This window comes from Pseudopipra pipra, chromosome 18 (assembly GCF_036250125.1).
Source record: "Pseudopipra pipra isolate bDixPip1 chromosome 18, bDixPip1.hap1, whole genome shotgun sequence".
NCBI lineage: Eukaryota > Metazoa > Chordata > Aves > Passeriformes > Pipridae > Pseudopipra > Pseudopipra pipra.
The window spans coordinates 4,081,199-4,097,797 of NC_087566.1; the positions used below are offsets into that span (position 1 = coordinate 4,081,199).

Consider the following 16,599-nt stretch of genomic DNA (forward strand, 5'->3'; position numbering starts at 1 on the left):
TAGTTTACATTGTCAGATGGAGCATGGGAGGAAGATTCTCAAAATCTGAGTGCTGAGGCAAGTGCTCAGAGAGAAGCTTAGCTTATAATTATTTAAAGGTCACAGAAAATGTCTCTGTTTATCTGTGAGCTGCTGCAGAAGCCCATAATTGCAGTTGGGAACAGAAAGGCAGCTCGCAAGTTCAACGTAAACAGGCAGAGGAACAAGAAGGTGTTTGGTTGCTGACATGTTTTTATCTTGTGGGACTGGCTGCCCTTCACTGCCCCAGAGACGCCTTTTCCCGATATGGGACCAGATGCCTGCAGGGTGGAAAAGAGAGGGGTCGTGCAAAGGACCTTGGGTTTCTCACCCGACAGACAAAGCACTCGGGGTGCCACAGGGTGTTCAAGGCAGAGATGTAGTTTTCCAGGATAGCCCGGGCACAGCCTCCACACTTGGGAGCAAACATGTCAAAGTAGTCCTTGCGGCAATAGGCTTTGCCATCCTTCTCATGAAATCCTGCCAAAGGAGAGGAGAGGCAAAGGGATCAGCTCCTGATCTTCACCTATGGCCAGACAAGCTGTGTGGGATAACCTGTGTGGGTGGGATCATCCCTCCCCCTGCTAACACACACAGCAGGGTCCTTGTTCTGTTCCCTTCCCATCCCAGCACATGCATACTCTTCCTCTCTGGGGAGAAGAGATGATTACTGGTAGCATTCTTCCCCCACAAACAGCTGTAGCCCTTGGAACTCCAATAGTTCCCCTGTCCCCTCAGACTGTCCCCCAGCAGCAGCTCTGCCTTACACCCTTCTCTGTATTTTAGGGAGGAGATTGTTTTCTCCTTGCATAAACCAGCAGTACCTTCAGGTCCAAAGAAAGCTCCACACTGGGCACAGAAAAAGTGTTCAGGGTGCCATGTCCTGTCCAAAGCCGTCACCACTTTCTGTTCAGGAGAAGACACAAAGTGCAAGTCATTTAAATGATGGTTTCAACTTGGAGGTGAGTAGGGGGGGGCTGGAGGGAGGGGAGAAGACATTAATGTTGGTGCTGACAAGAGCAAGCATTAAAATAGGCTGTCCTTTAGAGAGCTGAGTCAATTTGCCCCTGCCTCTGGCTCGTTCAGGCTCTCCCCACTGCACACTTTTTTTACCCTAAAAGGATCTTAGGCACTGCCTCCTCCCTTACACAGGGCCCCGTCCAGCCCTCAGGACTAGCACTGGTGCCTGTTACCACAGGCTACCAACACACAAATGCTGAGGAATCAGAATGATGGAGCAATGTGAGGTTCTGAAGGAACTTCACAAAAGGCAAGAGGGACTATCTCCTCTCACTGGTGTAAGAATTTGACTGGGCCAAGTTGTTTCCCTTTCAGAGCAAGGACAAAGGAAACATGGAAATCCCAAAACAAAATCTTCCACCCAGGACACATGGGCGGAGTTTTTAACACCCAGGCCCTGCAGCACCTTGCCAGCACCCTGAATCCCCCAAGGAACTCACATCAAGGATGGGCCCGTTGCAGTAGTAGCAGCGAGGGGAGAAGAGGTTGTGGTAGTCCTTCTCGCAGTAGGGCTGCCCATCCCGCTCAAAGAAGTTCCGCGACCCGATCTCCTCCTGGCAGTGGGTGCAGACGAAGTGCTCAGGGTGCCAGGTTTTCCCCATGGCTGTAACTACCTGTTGGGAAGACAAATCATGAAGAACAACTCTACCTCCCTCTCCCCTAGACCACATGACAAGCTACCAGCTGGAGATCAGCAAGAATGACAAGTTCTACTACTCAAGTGAGCCCTGGACTGGGGTAGCATGAAAACTGAATTACCTATCATCTCAGGAGAGGGCAGTCCCTCAGGGGCAGGGTAGAGGTCACTGGAGGAGCTTACAGCGTACCTAGCCAGTGGATAAATAGAGTACTTCAGTTTCTCCAGCATCTCCAGTCTCTTCAGCCTCACGAAACAGCCCTCCCATTACTCCCAGCTGCAGCCCAAGGTTCAGCAATGAGACAGCACCTTCCACTCACCTGCCCAGCAATCGGCTTCTTGCAGGCTCCACAGACACCTTTGGCAACTGTAGCTACACCCAGTTTGTTCAGGTCGGACTGGAGACTTCCCAGCATGGTGTCCAGCTGACTGCCAGGCTTGGAGGCTGTGGATGGAGGGGAGCTGCTCCCGGCTTTCCCCTGTGCCATGAACTGCAGGGAAGAGAAAACAAAAGGCTGTGAGTTCTGCTGTGCTTTACCAGATAAATGCCTGCTGTTGCTGCCAGTGGCCCCTTTGCAGAGACACACAGGGGGTTTCCAGGAGTCAGGTCTCTGAAGACTGAGGGCCAGAATAGAGTACACACATGTATTCTGCCCATGCAGAGACATGCAGAGACCCTGGGATGTGTAACAGCAGAGCTGTGCACGGAGGATTTGATTTTCCTTCACTGCACATACAGCAGAAGTCACCAGCACATCCCAGGCAGTCAGTACAGTGCTCTCTAACCCTCTGCCAAAAATCTCCCTTTACCTCATCAGTTCCTGGCCAGCTGACAAAGCAGACGCCATCCAGAGGGCCCCTTCCCCTTGACCTCTCTCCATTTCTATGCTGCTGCTGTCAGTTCTGTCTCCTCTCTGATAGAGATGCTCTCCTCTTCCTCATCTCACCCCCCCTTTCAGCTGGAAAATCTTCCCCCTTCTCCCCACCTTCTGCATATCTGTTTGTCAAGTCCCCTTGGCCCCTCGGGTTGCTCTCATCCCATGCCTGAGCCAAGCAAGTGGAAGGAGGAAGGAAACAACTGCCTTGCAGTTGCCTGCTGTTAACCTACAGAGAGGGCAGTGCATCCCCAGCAGACAGGGCTGCCACATCTAATGTCAGACCTGGAAATGCACCAGGTGGAGGGAAGGGGAGTCAGATACTTGTCTCAGAGGCCTTTTCTGAAACTCACACCACCACAGCACACACAGCTTGGAAAGGCTTCCCAGAGGAGAGAGAGAAATGTTTTACTGAGGCTCACAACTTATAAACAAAGCATATGTTCTCCTTGGCCACCACAGCACCCTTTGCAGACAAACCACTATAAGGAAAGAGAGATTATTTTAGCTGACTTTGCACTGCCACAGCTACTGTCAGGTTTAGAGACACCCAAAGAAGTCCCTCCCTGAGATGCTGGTCTGGAGTACATCTTCTTTTACTAAGAGAATAAATTAAAACAGACATAAAATCTACACTTGTGTACAACCCACCAGTGTGCTGCCAGCACAGCCAGAGGAGCAGGGACATACTGAAGTGCTCAGAGCTGTAGTGGAATGTGCCCTTCCAGCCACAGGAGGAGCTCTATTCCCTGTCCTGCAGCTGCTTGTCCTTGCAGTCGATTAGTTTACTCAGTGACAAATCCTGCTTTCTGCTCCTTTGTATAAAAATTCTCATGACATACATAAATTCAGCTTTTTTTACACACACATTCACACACTCCTCAGCCTTGCCTCGCATGCAGCAATGACTCCCAACGGAGCCTGACACACAGCTTTTCCCCTCCTCTCTCCTCCCAGCCATTCCATAACTTGCAAACTCTCCTAGTCCAGCAGCACAGAGCAGCCCCATCACACCCCAGTGTCCTGAGCCTAAAACAAACCTTCCTCCACAGAGCAGACAATTGCTACCAAACTGTTACAGTGACAGTCCAAAGCACAGCACTGCAAGGAGACAACAAGCCTTTGGAGACAAAGACCAACCAGAGCCCCAGGATAAAGCCAGAGCTTCCTGCACAGCACAGCAGAAGGAAAAGGAGGATTGAGAGGATCGTACCTCTTCTCACTCTAAACAGGGGTTTGTAGCCACCAGGCAGGGCAGGAACACATGCCACGCACAGGTGATAAATTCCATCCAAAGAGAAAGGAGATGAGATGAATTCAACATGTAGCAACAGAGCACTTCACCCTTGACCTCAGGAACCACACACTCCTGCCAGCCACAGCTGACCCAGTGCAGGCACAACCACCTGAGCACACCTCAATGTCTACCTGGTCTGGTGACCCAGCCTCCTTGACAGCTCACAGAGGAGCCCCCACCTGAAGGAGGTTTGTTTCCACCTCCTGCAGTTTACAGGGGACACTCAGCACAGCATCCACATAAATTCATCATGCAAAGGCCCTTCAAATTCCCACCCTTCACCCATGAGATCTGCCATCACTCAAGTTCAGTGAGGAGCTCTATGAGCAGCAAACCATGCACTACAGGATATTATCCACATTAATGCACTGGGAGCTGCAGGAGCAGATCCCAGCACACACTGCCCAGAAAAGCACACCATGCTGAGGAAACAAAAGGAGGTCCTGCCTTGCCAGGGGTGGGGTGGCCCAGGGGTGCAGGAGCAGCCAGCAGATTGGCACTGGGGACAAGGGGAGGAGCAGAGGTCACCTGGAAAGTACAACAGTTCAAGATGCAGAAGGGTTTCCTTTCCTTGCTCGTTGCTTGAGAAAGCTGCCTGCACACTAACACTGCACTGCTTGTATACATTAAAACTCCCCCCCACCACAGAGCCACAGCCCTTCCCTGACAGGAGATGCAGAACACAGATCTTAAGCATGCCATCTCCTCCCTACATCCACTCACACTGTGGACACCTGTCTAAACAGGCAAATACAGGAAGGACTGTTGATCTGCTCCTTCCAGTATGGAGATTTTGCCATCTTTTACTCTCCCCACTTCAAGAGAGATTATGGCAGGGAGAGCTGCAGGTTGTGTTTCAGAGTTACCTTCTTAATCCCAGAGGGAAATGGAGTCCCTGCTGCACAAAGTGACTGTCAGGACAGACATGACCCACACACCCCAGCAGCCTATTGCACAGACATGTACTTTGCAATGCTACAGCTGGGCTTGTCCATAAATCCTCTCTCCTAGCCAGCAGTTCATACCAGCCCTTACCTGAACACTGTTATCTACTGAGCTATCAAGTTACAAGCAGTAGTTGGATTGGAAAACAGTGCTAAAAACACAAACCAGGGGAGAGAAGCCTGTCTGCATTTCTGGGAAGAAAGCTTCATCTTCAGTCTGACAGCCAACAGAAACAACTGTCTTGCTGCTTGGGGTCCAGGTCTGGGGAGAACAGGAATGCCTGGGATCCTCAGAAGGAGGGGTGCCCACAACAGAAACCTCATGATAATCATCATCAGAACTTCCCCACTGGAAGAGAGGCTGGGGAGCCAAGCTGAAGGAAGAGGAAGAGACTGGACTAGGAGCCGGGGTAGATGGCACATGGGAAGGCTGAGGTGGAAGTGGGAGGAGAGGTCCAGGGCCAGAGACATGAGAGGGAGCAGCATTAGCAGGGACTGTCTTTGCAGCTTCTTTGGAAGGCTGGAGCTGGGAAGAGGCTGAAACAGAGACTGTCCTCCTTGGGAGGAGTGGGGATTCTGGAGGAAAAACCACCTAGAAAGACACGGAGGAAGAAGAAAGGTGAATAAATCCAAAGAGGAACCAACAAGGAATTGGCTGTTATCAGTATGTTTATCTAAGGGAGAAAAGCAGCAAGAAGAGAAAAGGGGATTAGAAAATGTGGTGTATAGCTCAAGGAAGAGCATCATCTTACCCCCAAAATGTCCTGCACAGGTACAGCACTGAGCAAAAAAAAAAACCCCCCTCTATGACAGGCTTCCCAGTGTGGATTTAAAAATAATCCCCACAGAGACATTCGGCATGTGATAGCAGCAGGCTGCATAAACAGATACTATCACCAGCTCCCTCAGATCCCACTCTAATTCTTAAACACCCAGAACTAGAACCACATGCTGCTTTCCTTCTCAGGCCAGAGAAGGGTGAACAGAAAGAGTTAGTCCTTCATTTCAAGTGCCTTAGGATACTCAAACTTAATCTGCACCACCACACAATGCTATCTGGGCAGAGGGACATGCTGGGATTTCCCAGCACACGTCCCCGCTTTCTACCTTCTCTACTTGCTGTCCACCACTCTGCTCTTCCCCCCGGGGTCTGGCAGTGACAATGACCCCCTCTGTCAGCCAGGCATCCTGGCTCTGCCATTCCTCCTGTTCCTGCTCAGCGATGCCCAGTCTGTCCTGCAGCTCTTCAATCAAGCGATCTTGGGACTCAGTCTTGTGGAATATGGCAGGACCTAGCTTACGCCTTGGAGAGAGGTCCCGAGACATTGGATGCACATTCGCAGTCTCTTTCGTCCTCTTGATTAAAGATTTAATCTAAATGACAAAGGTGAAAGTATCAGCAGAGAAGAGCAATGTCACAGCAAGCCCCAAGATGCAACAGCACAAACTCAAAGACATCAGTGACAATTGTGAGCAGGAAGAGTGATGACATTTATTCCACAATGCCAAAATTCCTCTTGGCACAGCCCAGAACAGTGACTCAGTGCAAGGAAAAACCCTGTAAGGATAATCACAGCGGCCAAAAATAACTGTCTAGAAAAGGAAGGGAAAGATTAACCAGAGGGAAGCCAAGATAGGAGGTGCAGCATGACCACTCCACTGAGCATTACAGAAACCTCAGCATCACAAGGGCACAGAGCAGGCTCTTTGTGTTTGCCCTTGACAGACACAAGGCTCTTGGTGAACAAAGTGTGCTTCCAGCACGGGAAGAAACACCAACAGCTCCAGTAATGGGACCTAAAAAGGCCAGCAGAGGAGCTGCCATCCCAATCAGGAACATCCTCCAGTGCCATGAAACAGCCCTCGCTACTTTTCAGAGGTCTGTAAGGACTGAACCTCACCCCAGCAAGGGAATAAGAGTCCGTTTCATGAGGAAATCCCTACAGACTGCTGTGTTCTGTGCTGCTGAGTGACATGCAGGAGAGAGCACAAGACAAAGCCGAGGGTTCCAAAGCTCCATGCCATGCAGCTGCAGTGCCCCTGCTCAGAGCTCCATGCTGTTAGTGTGGGTGAGCCCGGGCACACTCGCTCCACACACACAGTGTTAGTGTGCTGGCAGAACAGTCCTAGCTAGGACTTGTCCTACTCCTACATTCACTCAGTGCCTGCCTGGCCTGATGCAGAAATCCTCTCAATGGGTGGTTTGGAGACACATGGCAGATCCCATTCAGCTTTCCCAAAGTTTTCAGGAGATTCCGGAGCGGCTGCAGAGCTTCTGAACTGCTCTTTGTCCTGGTCTCCTCTGGCTTTGTTCATGTTAGCAGTACCTGCCTTCCTAGGAGTTCTGTCCCTGCCCTGCCTCTTCTTGCCCAGATCAGGACCATTATCTACCTTGGTTTCACGAGGCACTTCAGCTTTTACCTCCTGTCCTTGCTCCACTACAAAGCCCAACTGGCTTTTAGTGTCTGGGAAGACATCCCACCGATCCAGGGCAACAACAGAGGGTTCATAAACAGAATCCAAAACGCTGTCATTCTTTGCATGTATCTCTGGTGTGTGTGCAGGCAGCTCCAGGGCCCACAGCTCATCTAAAGCTGTTTCCACACTTCTGCCCAGGGAGGAAAGGGCTGACTTGTCCATCAATGCTCCCTGCTGATCCAGCTCTTTGGGTACCTGCCCCTTCCCCTGACCATTTGAAGCATTTGAAATGGATATACTTGAGATTTTGGGGTCAGTTCTCTGCTCCTTCTCAGTCTCTTTTGCCAAATCATAGTCCAGGCCTCGTGCCTCCACATCAGCAGGTCTACAGAGAAGCTCCACACTGGAAGCTGGTAGAGCCTGGGAGGAGTTTCTAGAAAAGTCAGGCTTTCTGCTCAGCTGAGCCAAGCCTGCAGAAGTCACCTGCTCCCCACGAGTAGCACAACCAGAAGAGCTGCGTGGTGGGGGCACAGGGACTGCTTGTGTCAAACGGGGCACAGGTGGAGGGGCAGCAGGATGCCCTGGAACAGCCAGCACTGCAGTGTCACTGCCTCCCTCAGCGCAGACTTCTGCTGAGGGGGAACATGGTGGCACCGTCCAGTCCCCACTGTGAGTTGCAGAAGGGTGTTTGGAATGGGGCAGCACTGTTAAACTGGGAGGGGTCTCGCTGGAGTCTGCATTTGCTGAGCTGGGAACTGGTTCTAGGGAGGGTTCAGAAATCAGAGACATAGTGGAACTAGTCTGCAAAAAGGAGACAGAAGGAATAAGGAGAGAAAAAGACAGATGTAAGGAGAAGGGGAAAAAAAAAGCAAAGAATTAAGCATTTTAACAATCAACTTCCAAATCAAAAAGCCATGTTGATCCAAAGCCTTACTTCCAGGAGTAAGGAAAGAAAGTGAGATAGCAAAGAGCAGAACCAGTATGACATTGTACTGATCTTCACATGAGTCCTGCAGCCACCGAGATCCTTTTCCTGTGCCTCCTCCTGAGTGACAGCTCACGTGTTCACCTGCAGCTGTGACGGGGCACGTCACGGCCACCGGGAAGCCAGACACAAACCCAGGAATGTCTGGGCTGCGAGGAAAGGTCACTTTTTCAACTTATTAACAGACAGACATGTAAATTTTATATTTCAAAGCTGAAAAAACCCTCAATCAATGAAGAGAACAAAGCATGACATTTTCTTCTTGATACACTAATAAAATGCTCCAGTTGGCTGAGTTCGTGGCAGTGAAAACAAAGCTTCAGGGCATTCACAGCAAGAGCAGATGACATGGGCTTTGTTCTATTCACATCACTAATCTCACCTTGGACATGGCACACACTGAATCTATATGAGTCTGTCAGTCACTCCATGCCCTTGTGAGCATTGCTTAGGTGGCAGATTAACATCATTCCCTCAGGCCAAAGTCTCCACATTGACATTGTAATAAAATCAGTATTAATTCTGATCCAAAATACACTCTAAGAAGAGCAACTAATGCAGTGGGTTTGGTTCTCCTTGACTTACAGGGTCTTTTGAAAACAAAAGATTATGGGTCCTTTCCCCATTTCCAGTGGTTCCTGGCTAAACTCTAGGAGACAAACTGGTATTACTCCTTTTTTCTTAAAAAGGGAAAATCAGAACAGTGGCTTGGACAAGCTCACACAGCAGGTCAACCTAAGACCAACGCTGAGCCTTCTGTTTTAAAAATGTATCCACAAAGGATTTCCAAATCCAAGAGCTATCCAGACCTGCGCTGATTCCTAGTCATATTTTCCAAAGAAGCCTCAAGTCAGAGGTAGCAGGGCACATAACTTCCTAAGCCTCATGTATGGTATCTCAGTCTCTACTTACCTTTCTAAGATGTTTATCATGAATAAAAGGATAAAATTAACCACAACATACATAAAACCTGTCAGTAGATGGAAGAGTCATAACCTTGAGCTGCCCTAAGCTGCTGCCATCCTGAGGGGCCAGGAGCTGGCACACACACACACACATATTAGCAAAGTCACAACAGCACTGCCCAGAAAGGGAAGAGCAACAGGAGACCAAAATTCATTTCAGACTGCTCTTCTCCCTGAGTAGCACAGCAAGGCCCACCATTCAGTAAAAAAAGAGGTAATTTCCCAGTATTCTGCCTAAGCTGGATGCACCTGTACAAGTTACCTGGTTTGATGCTGGTTCACAGCTTCCAGACTTCCTAACGAAGTCAGTAATTTTCAAGGCAAGACTAACATTTCACTCAGAAGTCAGTATTTCCAATGTATCAAAACCATATTAGTTCCAGAATAAAGAGCAATGGGTAAGCACCCAACAGTAACAGAATAGTTAACTACCAGCATCCAGCTATGCAGTAAGCAGGCATCACATTACAGAGAAATGGCAGAGGGTGAAAAAACAAGTGCATTAAGTGATCTCAGTGCCTGCTGACTGATGAGCTAGATAACCAAAATCAAATGGACTCTGTAAGCAAAAAGAATGAGCAACTCATTAAAGTGAGCAAAAGATGATAAAAGGGTGATGTATCAGCCTGCAACTGCACCTCTTACTCTGGAGTACCAGGGAAATCAAGCACCAGTGCCCTCCACTCCTTCATGCCCACCTACTGCAACTTCTAGTTGTACCAACAACCAACTCCAACTCATTTCACACCATACTTAGGTCTTCTGTCCTATTTCCTGCAATCACACATAGGTCTGGTACTCGAACAGTAGCCTTTCATCCTTCACCTTTGGAAAAACTTCACTTCTCTCCCCTGTATTCAAACACTGGCACAGACCAGAATACATTTTTACAGACAAGTTAACACCACTAGCTGGCACAAATAGAGGAGGTATAACCAAACAAAAAGGACTGAAGGGAAAATGAAGCAATGTGGAGGACAGAAAAAAAGGAAAATAACTCAAAAAGAGTCAATGACATCATTAACAAAAGGAAAATGATCACAGAAACCATGTTATTTGTGCTCCAGGAAGAATGTTCAGACACAGATGATCTCAATGCCTCACAAAAATATGACTGCTGTGTTTGTAAAGCCGAAATCTTAAAATCTTTCAACATTTCAGTTTGCTCTCAGAGGTCAACCAGAAACCAAGCCAGGAAGGCAGGCAGTATTACAGAAAGCAGCTCGTCTCTGTCACACAGGTTTTACTGGAGATTCAAGACTGCAAAGTATTGGAACACCCACACTTAAAAATGTCCCCTCCTTGTATCTTGCCAGGAAAACACCTGTGCTGGGCAAGGTCATTCTCAGTTACCAAGAGCTCACCTGGGAGCAAAGGCTGGTGGCAGCAGCCACACCCTGAGCTTGTTTTCTGAGCCCTGATAAAAGCAGCATGCCCCTGTGCTCAGCTCCCAGAGCACATGCAAGGGGCAGGGCAGGGAATGCCAGCAGCACAAGTGTGAATTCTCTCCAGCTTCACAACACTGCAGTGTTTCAACCAGGCTGAACAAATGCTTGTGGATACCCTGCACTACACCCTAGGACCTAATATGGAGAAAAAAGGCAACACTAAGGTGTCAATATTTGCAATTGACTGAATACACACTACACTAAGTCTAGAGAAAACAGTGAGTAACTCCCAGATTCTCACAAAATTAAGTGCATGTGCCAGAAACGGCAGACTGAGTTCAATTCCAGCAAGCACAAGGCAAGCCAAGCCCCTCAGGGCGTGTGTGTTCACTGCTGGGTTCTGAACTCACACACTTGGTCAGAGCTCTGGGTATTGTATGGACCTCCATGGAACCCAAAGGGCACAGAAAGAACAGCAAAGCTGTCACTGAATGTCCCCTCTACCTCTCCTCACAAAACATCTCAGCCCTGGCTGCCCCACCTAAAGTCATCTAGGAGGGGATGGAGCTCAGCACAAACAAGAAACACCAACTACTGGCAGAATCTTCCATATGAGGATAAAACAGAAAGTTAGGGACTTTCTTAGGATTAGAAAGCAGACTTGCCTGTGTATGTAAGAAAGGCAAATCTAACAAAGAGAATATCTAGTATATTTGCTTTTTCCACCACTCTCAGAACAAATTCAAGTTGATAGTTAGTAAGGCTACAAGCAAAACAGTTGAAAGTAGAAAGTGAGAAAATATTTTTCATTTTGCTATGATTATGGGTAAATGAAGTCTCATGAAATAACCTCCACAGTTAATCATCTAGTACAGGAATGGTAACATAACTATATGAATGAAGAACAAGTTATCCAAGTGCCAAGTGCCTCATGTTTCAAGAGGACCATAGGCAAGTTAATCCTGGAATTATGCTATTATGGGACTTTTATGTGCTACTTGTGACTGAAATAGCACTTCTTTTCTAATACAATAGTTTAATTTCCAAACAAGATTCTGAATGATATTTGCCATCCTCTGCCCCCACAAGAGGCTCAAACTTTAATCCCATTTTGAGGTGAATAACAGGGTTTGTTCTAAGATAAAACCTTTGAAATCTCCAGCTCTCTGATGCAAAGGCTTCAGCGCTCACATCACATGCCTGGAAGATCCTTCTCAGGGAAAGCACATCAGGGTGAACACACTCCAGAGAGGAGGGTCATCCCACAGAACAGAAGGGCCTGTTCTCTGTCAGTAAGCAGAGTGGTGTCCCATGCCCCCTCCTTCTCATTAAGTTTTAGCACAGCAAAATAATTCACCCTGTACCGAGCAGTAACAAAGCTCATTATCTCTGGCAAAGAGACAAACTGCAGAACTGAAGGAAAAACAGATCCCAGAACTGTCTTATCCTGCCAGTGATGAGAATTTATAGCAGTCAAGAACACCTACAGCAGCACTCAGAAAGCACAAATACACCACAGGAAGTTTCTCAGGGCAAGTGTGAGAGGTAAAGAGGGCATTCTGGAGACCAAACAAGGTCAGCAGATGTGGCTAACAGGCAAGAGGGACTAGGGGTGGGGAGGGACAGATGTATTAAGGTGTCCTGACAGGGTACCTTAAAGTCAGAGAGAGATGCCATCAGCTCATCCAGTTCTCGTGTAGCTGAGGAAGCAGAAATGCGGGTCTGCTGCTGACTGGCCGTGACCCGCTGGGGGCTGCTCACCTCACCCTGGCTCACAGTGATGGCAGGCCTGGGAGGGGAAAAAAATAAAATAAAATTTAAAAAGAGTGCGTTTAACCTGGGAGGGCACTCCTAGACTGGAAGTCCCACTGCTCCCCTGAGCAAGCAGAGAATGAGGAGTTTCCTCAGCATGGCCCACCCCAGCCAGCCCTCCCCCAACCTCTCCAACACAAGCAGGCCCTGCCTCTGCCCAGTCTCACGTGCACACACACACCACCAAGACACAGACCATGACTGAACACTCCTTTTGTCAGACAGTGGGCATTTGTGGTCAGCTGAGTTTGAACAATCCACCTCTCACCCATGACTTATGCATTTTTTCACCCAGGAGTAGGTAACAGAGCAGCAGCAGCATCTTCATGTGCCCACTTTATTTCTGACTTTAGACATAGCCCGTCTTCCATCCCTTGCTCTCCTGCAGCAGCTGCCCCTACACTACAGTCACCAATCCCACAGGAGCCATCCCACCCCATCCAAGCCTGCAACCAGCAAAACATTACTCACACTGGACTTGGCACGGAGCTCTCCAGCTCATCCAGCAGGCTCTCCACACTGGGACGCACGTCTTCGATCCCACGGGCACCGTTTCGCTTTGGCTTTTCCTTTGTCGGGGGTGCAGCCTTCCCTCCCCCAGAGCTGCTGTTCTCTGGGACAACGTAGTGGGGTCCAGCCATGCTGGGCAGTGATGGGCTTCTGCCAGCTTCATCTGAAGAAAGGGGAGCAGAAAAGAGCCCTTCAGAGCCCCAGTTCCACACATACATGGTAATCACAGGCAAGAACAACAAACTGTTCAGAAATCTTGTGGAACATCCATCTTTGAGGATATTAAGAACCTAACAGTGCAAGGGCCTGAGCAACCTAATCTAACTTTGAAACTTTAGTTAGAGCCAGTTTTGAAGTTGGCCTTGCTTTGAGCAGGGTGCCTCACCCATATTAAAGGAACCTTTGATCAAGGGCTGGAGGGGTCTCCCTCAGGAAGGACATTGGAAGGAAAAACCAGGCTACTATTCTGAGAATAAAAGTACCCACTCACACCAAATGTCTTGCTATTCCTCACCTGCTGAGAAGCCAGTGGCAGGTGTATGCTGAACAGCATTCAGTTCCAGGAGGAGTCTGTCCAGTTCTGAGAGGTTGCTGCCCAGAGAGGAGCTGGTCATGGTGGGAGATGGTTCCGCAGACTTCTGCTTGTTCGGGAAACTAAAGATAAAGGGAATGTGAAAACTTCTGTGTCAAGATACAGCAGAAGGATGGAGGGAAACTCGTATTAGGTTCCCAAAGTTTACACATGTACTGTGCTCTCTTCAGGCTGATGCTTTTAGCTCTGGGGGAAGGAAGATGTGTGCTTTGTGACATGACTAAACACAGCCACTCCTTAGTCACATCTCCAGTTGTCAGTCATGAAGAAATATTGGATGGAACATTGATGGACAGGGCCTTATTTTAGGACTGTGAGCTGCCCAGCCCTGTAGGAAAGAGTTAACTGTGTGCAGATCCGAAATGCACAGAACAGCAGCAGAACCATTAGCTCACATACAGGAAAATGACTTGTTTCTGCTGACACCACACCAAGCAGCAAAACCCTCCTCCCTGAAGGGAGGGAATGCAGGGCTAGCACAGACTGGAGAGAGAGGCAAAGTACAAACCTCACGCTATCAGCAAAAACTCAGAAGCAAGAGGTTATGTGATAACCTCTTGCAACACTCAAGTCCTCAAAGCTTTAATTTGGGGACTTCTAATCAATTTATAAGAAAGTAATTTGATATATTTTCTACTGTGTGAGATACACAAGCGTGTATAAAACGCTGGCTACAATTACAGATGATCTTATATGGGTGATATCATTTACCACACAGAACTGCAAAGTGTTTCAAAGCAAAACTTAGCACCAATGCAGTGATTTTTATAGTAATTGCACTGTAGTAACACTCTTCCTCCCATTGTCCATGGCAGGGAAATTTTTTTCTCCTCATTTTACAAATGAAGGAACAATTTCTAATGCTCTAGAGGTTCTTATTTTATCAAAAAGATACTTTCCAAACCGAAAATGGGAACTTCTGCCTTATTCACAGGACCACATTACGCTCAGAAAGTTAATATCTAACAGGTTTAAGGACTCTGACACCTGTAACACCAGTGACAATTATGAATTCCATAAGGGCACTTATTATCCTTCTCTTCAGACTGAAAAATCCACAACTGCAATCTGAGGAGAACATACTTCATCCCAAACCCACACACCAGCTACAATTCACAACAGAACCAAGCCATGCCAGACCCTTGCACAGGAGGACTTATGGCTGTAATTACCTCCATTCTGTGCTAATTGCATGCAGTCGTCTGAAAAAATTACAATTATGCCTCCATTGGGCCATCCCTGGCTAGGCCTGCCTCTACCCAGAGTTAGTTCTGGTTAGAAGCAACTTCCTGCTCAGCAGAAAGAGCTGGCATGGTTAGAACATGACACCAAAGAAACACCAGTCTGCAGACTGTAAAAAGGTGTCCAGGATGAAGTCCTGACAGCCTCTTCCTCACTCATCCCCACGTCAGCAGAAAGGTCTGTCCCACTGCACAGGATACTCCTCTAACCCCTCAGAGTAAGAGCAGCTGCCTTTGTGAGTACAAACTTGTTATCTATCAATCACCTATTGAGACAGAGATTGTCAGAGGTTCAAATTTACCTGAAAATTCAAGTCACTGCACAGGTACTGAGTTCCCTGGTTTAACTGACCCAAAGGCCACCCAACTCCCAAAGAACTTTTGTGCTGTTTAACAGGGGGATGGATTTGTCACTTGTGTCTGGATCATATCCTTCACAACACAGTCCAGATCCTGCTGTCTGATGGATCCTTAACCTCTTGCAGCTGAGCAAGCCAAAGGGCCAGGTCAGCCTTTGAAGTGAGTATGAAGGTTAAGGTGGCGTGTTACAAAAGAGGTAATCAAAACTGACACAAGGCAACCTAACACACACAGGGAGCAGTGCTTGTTTCCACTTATAGAAGGCAGCTTGAGCCACAGCAGGCTCAAGTTGTGAGTCAGGCTTATCTCTTAACAGGGACAAGATACCTGTAGACGTGTTCCTCTTCACTGGCACGGTGAGAAGGAGAGCTGAGCCCGTCTTTAGGAATCGAGGCACTGGAGCTTTTGGCACTAGAGCTGTATATAGGAGACTGGGACTGAGGCTGTGGAAATGAGATTTGCATTGGAAACAGAGAATACAAAGCAAATATGTACCTTACTGCATTGCAAACCCACACACGGATAGGGCAGAACAAAGCCCAGCAGAACTTCTAAAAAATCTGCTCTTTAGTCAAGCCAGCCTTTATCAGATGAGCTACACCAGGAACAACTGTTCTCCACTTACTTCAGACTTGCCTATGAGTCGCAGCTCCGTGCTGGAAACCCCCAGTCTGCTTCCCACAGGCTACAAGGCAGATGACTCACACTAATCTCATCACGCCACCATTTTGTCAAACAATGACGACGGGTTTCAAGTTCTTTTGTGCCATTTGCTCCAGCCAGTTAGTTCTAATAAAACCCCACACCTCTCCCCATTTTCCCCCTCTGTTCACAGCCAAACTCATCGTCGCTTCTTCCTATTCCTCCTCTTTACTTTCTTGAGAGATACTGCACCCACGAACCAAGCATTGCACCCTCCCACATCCACTTACTTGCTGGTGGCTGTATTTGGGGGTGTTGGGTTGCCACTGGTCTAAGGGGTCGATCACAGTTCCATTCAGGGCCTCATTGGAAGGTGGTGGGGGCACTGGAGGGGGCACAGCAATCTCCTGGTACGTGTGGTTTCCAGTTGGATAGGAGTAAGGTGTTTCCTCTGTGAGAAACACTGGTCGCTTGGAGATATGTGAGGTGGTGGATTCCAGATCTGCCAGTAAGGCGTCTGCAGGAAAGCAAAAACAGAAAAATCAAAATGGTAAAAGCCTGGACTACAGCTTTGTCTCCTTTTTCTCATTCAAAGTATCTGTATCAGAAGGTTTTTGGGAAGACTTTCCAACTAGAGTAATCTACCAAATGCCCTGAAAAACATTACTGCTGCCCAGGAATGAATGAGTTAATCAAACTTCTACTACAAAAAACCACTAAGATGTAACAAACCAGCCAGAACAGCTGTGTCAGTCCCAGATTTTTGTCTGAACTGGAAAACCACCCAACAACAGGGATCCATAGTCTCACTGCCCCCTGCAGAAGAGCAAGCCAGGCAAAACCTGCCCGGAGATCTACTCGCAACAGGATATTGACACAGACTAATTACAGGCTC

At 48.1% G+C, this 16,599-nt stretch overlaps 1 protein-coding gene across 5 annotated transcripts in view; it reads right to left on the reverse strand.

Moving 5' to 3' along the window:
- Positions 1–16,599, reverse strand: part of PXN (paxillin) — a 49,452-nt gene that overhangs the window by 5,072 nt on the left and 27,781 nt on the right. For 3 of the 5 annotated variants that reach the window (XM_064675365.1, XM_064675363.1, XM_064675364.1), the window contains exons 2-14: positions 15,995–16,221; positions 15,390–15,505; positions 13,384–13,523; positions 12,831–13,032; positions 12,201–12,336; positions 6,961–8,010; positions 5,899–6,165; positions 4,958–5,383; positions 4,295–4,375; positions 1,996–2,166; positions 1,479–1,652; positions 843–924; positions 350–498 (exon numbers count right to left, since the gene is read on the reverse strand). In XM_064675365.1, the coding sequence (XP_064531435.1) occupies positions 350–498; positions 843–924; positions 1,479–1,652; positions 1,996–2,166; positions 4,295–4,375; positions 4,958–5,383; positions 5,899–6,165; positions 6,961–8,010; positions 12,201–12,336; positions 12,831–13,032; positions 13,384–13,523; positions 15,390–15,505; positions 15,995–16,221 (3,221 nt within the window). The remainder of the gene's footprint in view (positions 1–349; positions 499–842; positions 925–1,478; positions 1,653–1,995; positions 2,167–4,294; positions 4,376–4,957; positions 5,384–5,898; positions 6,166–6,960; positions 8,011–12,200; positions 12,337–12,830; positions 13,033–13,383; positions 13,524–15,389; positions 15,506–15,994; positions 16,222–16,599) is intronic. The other 2 variants (XM_064675366.1, XM_064675367.1) reach the window with 1 other exon arrangement.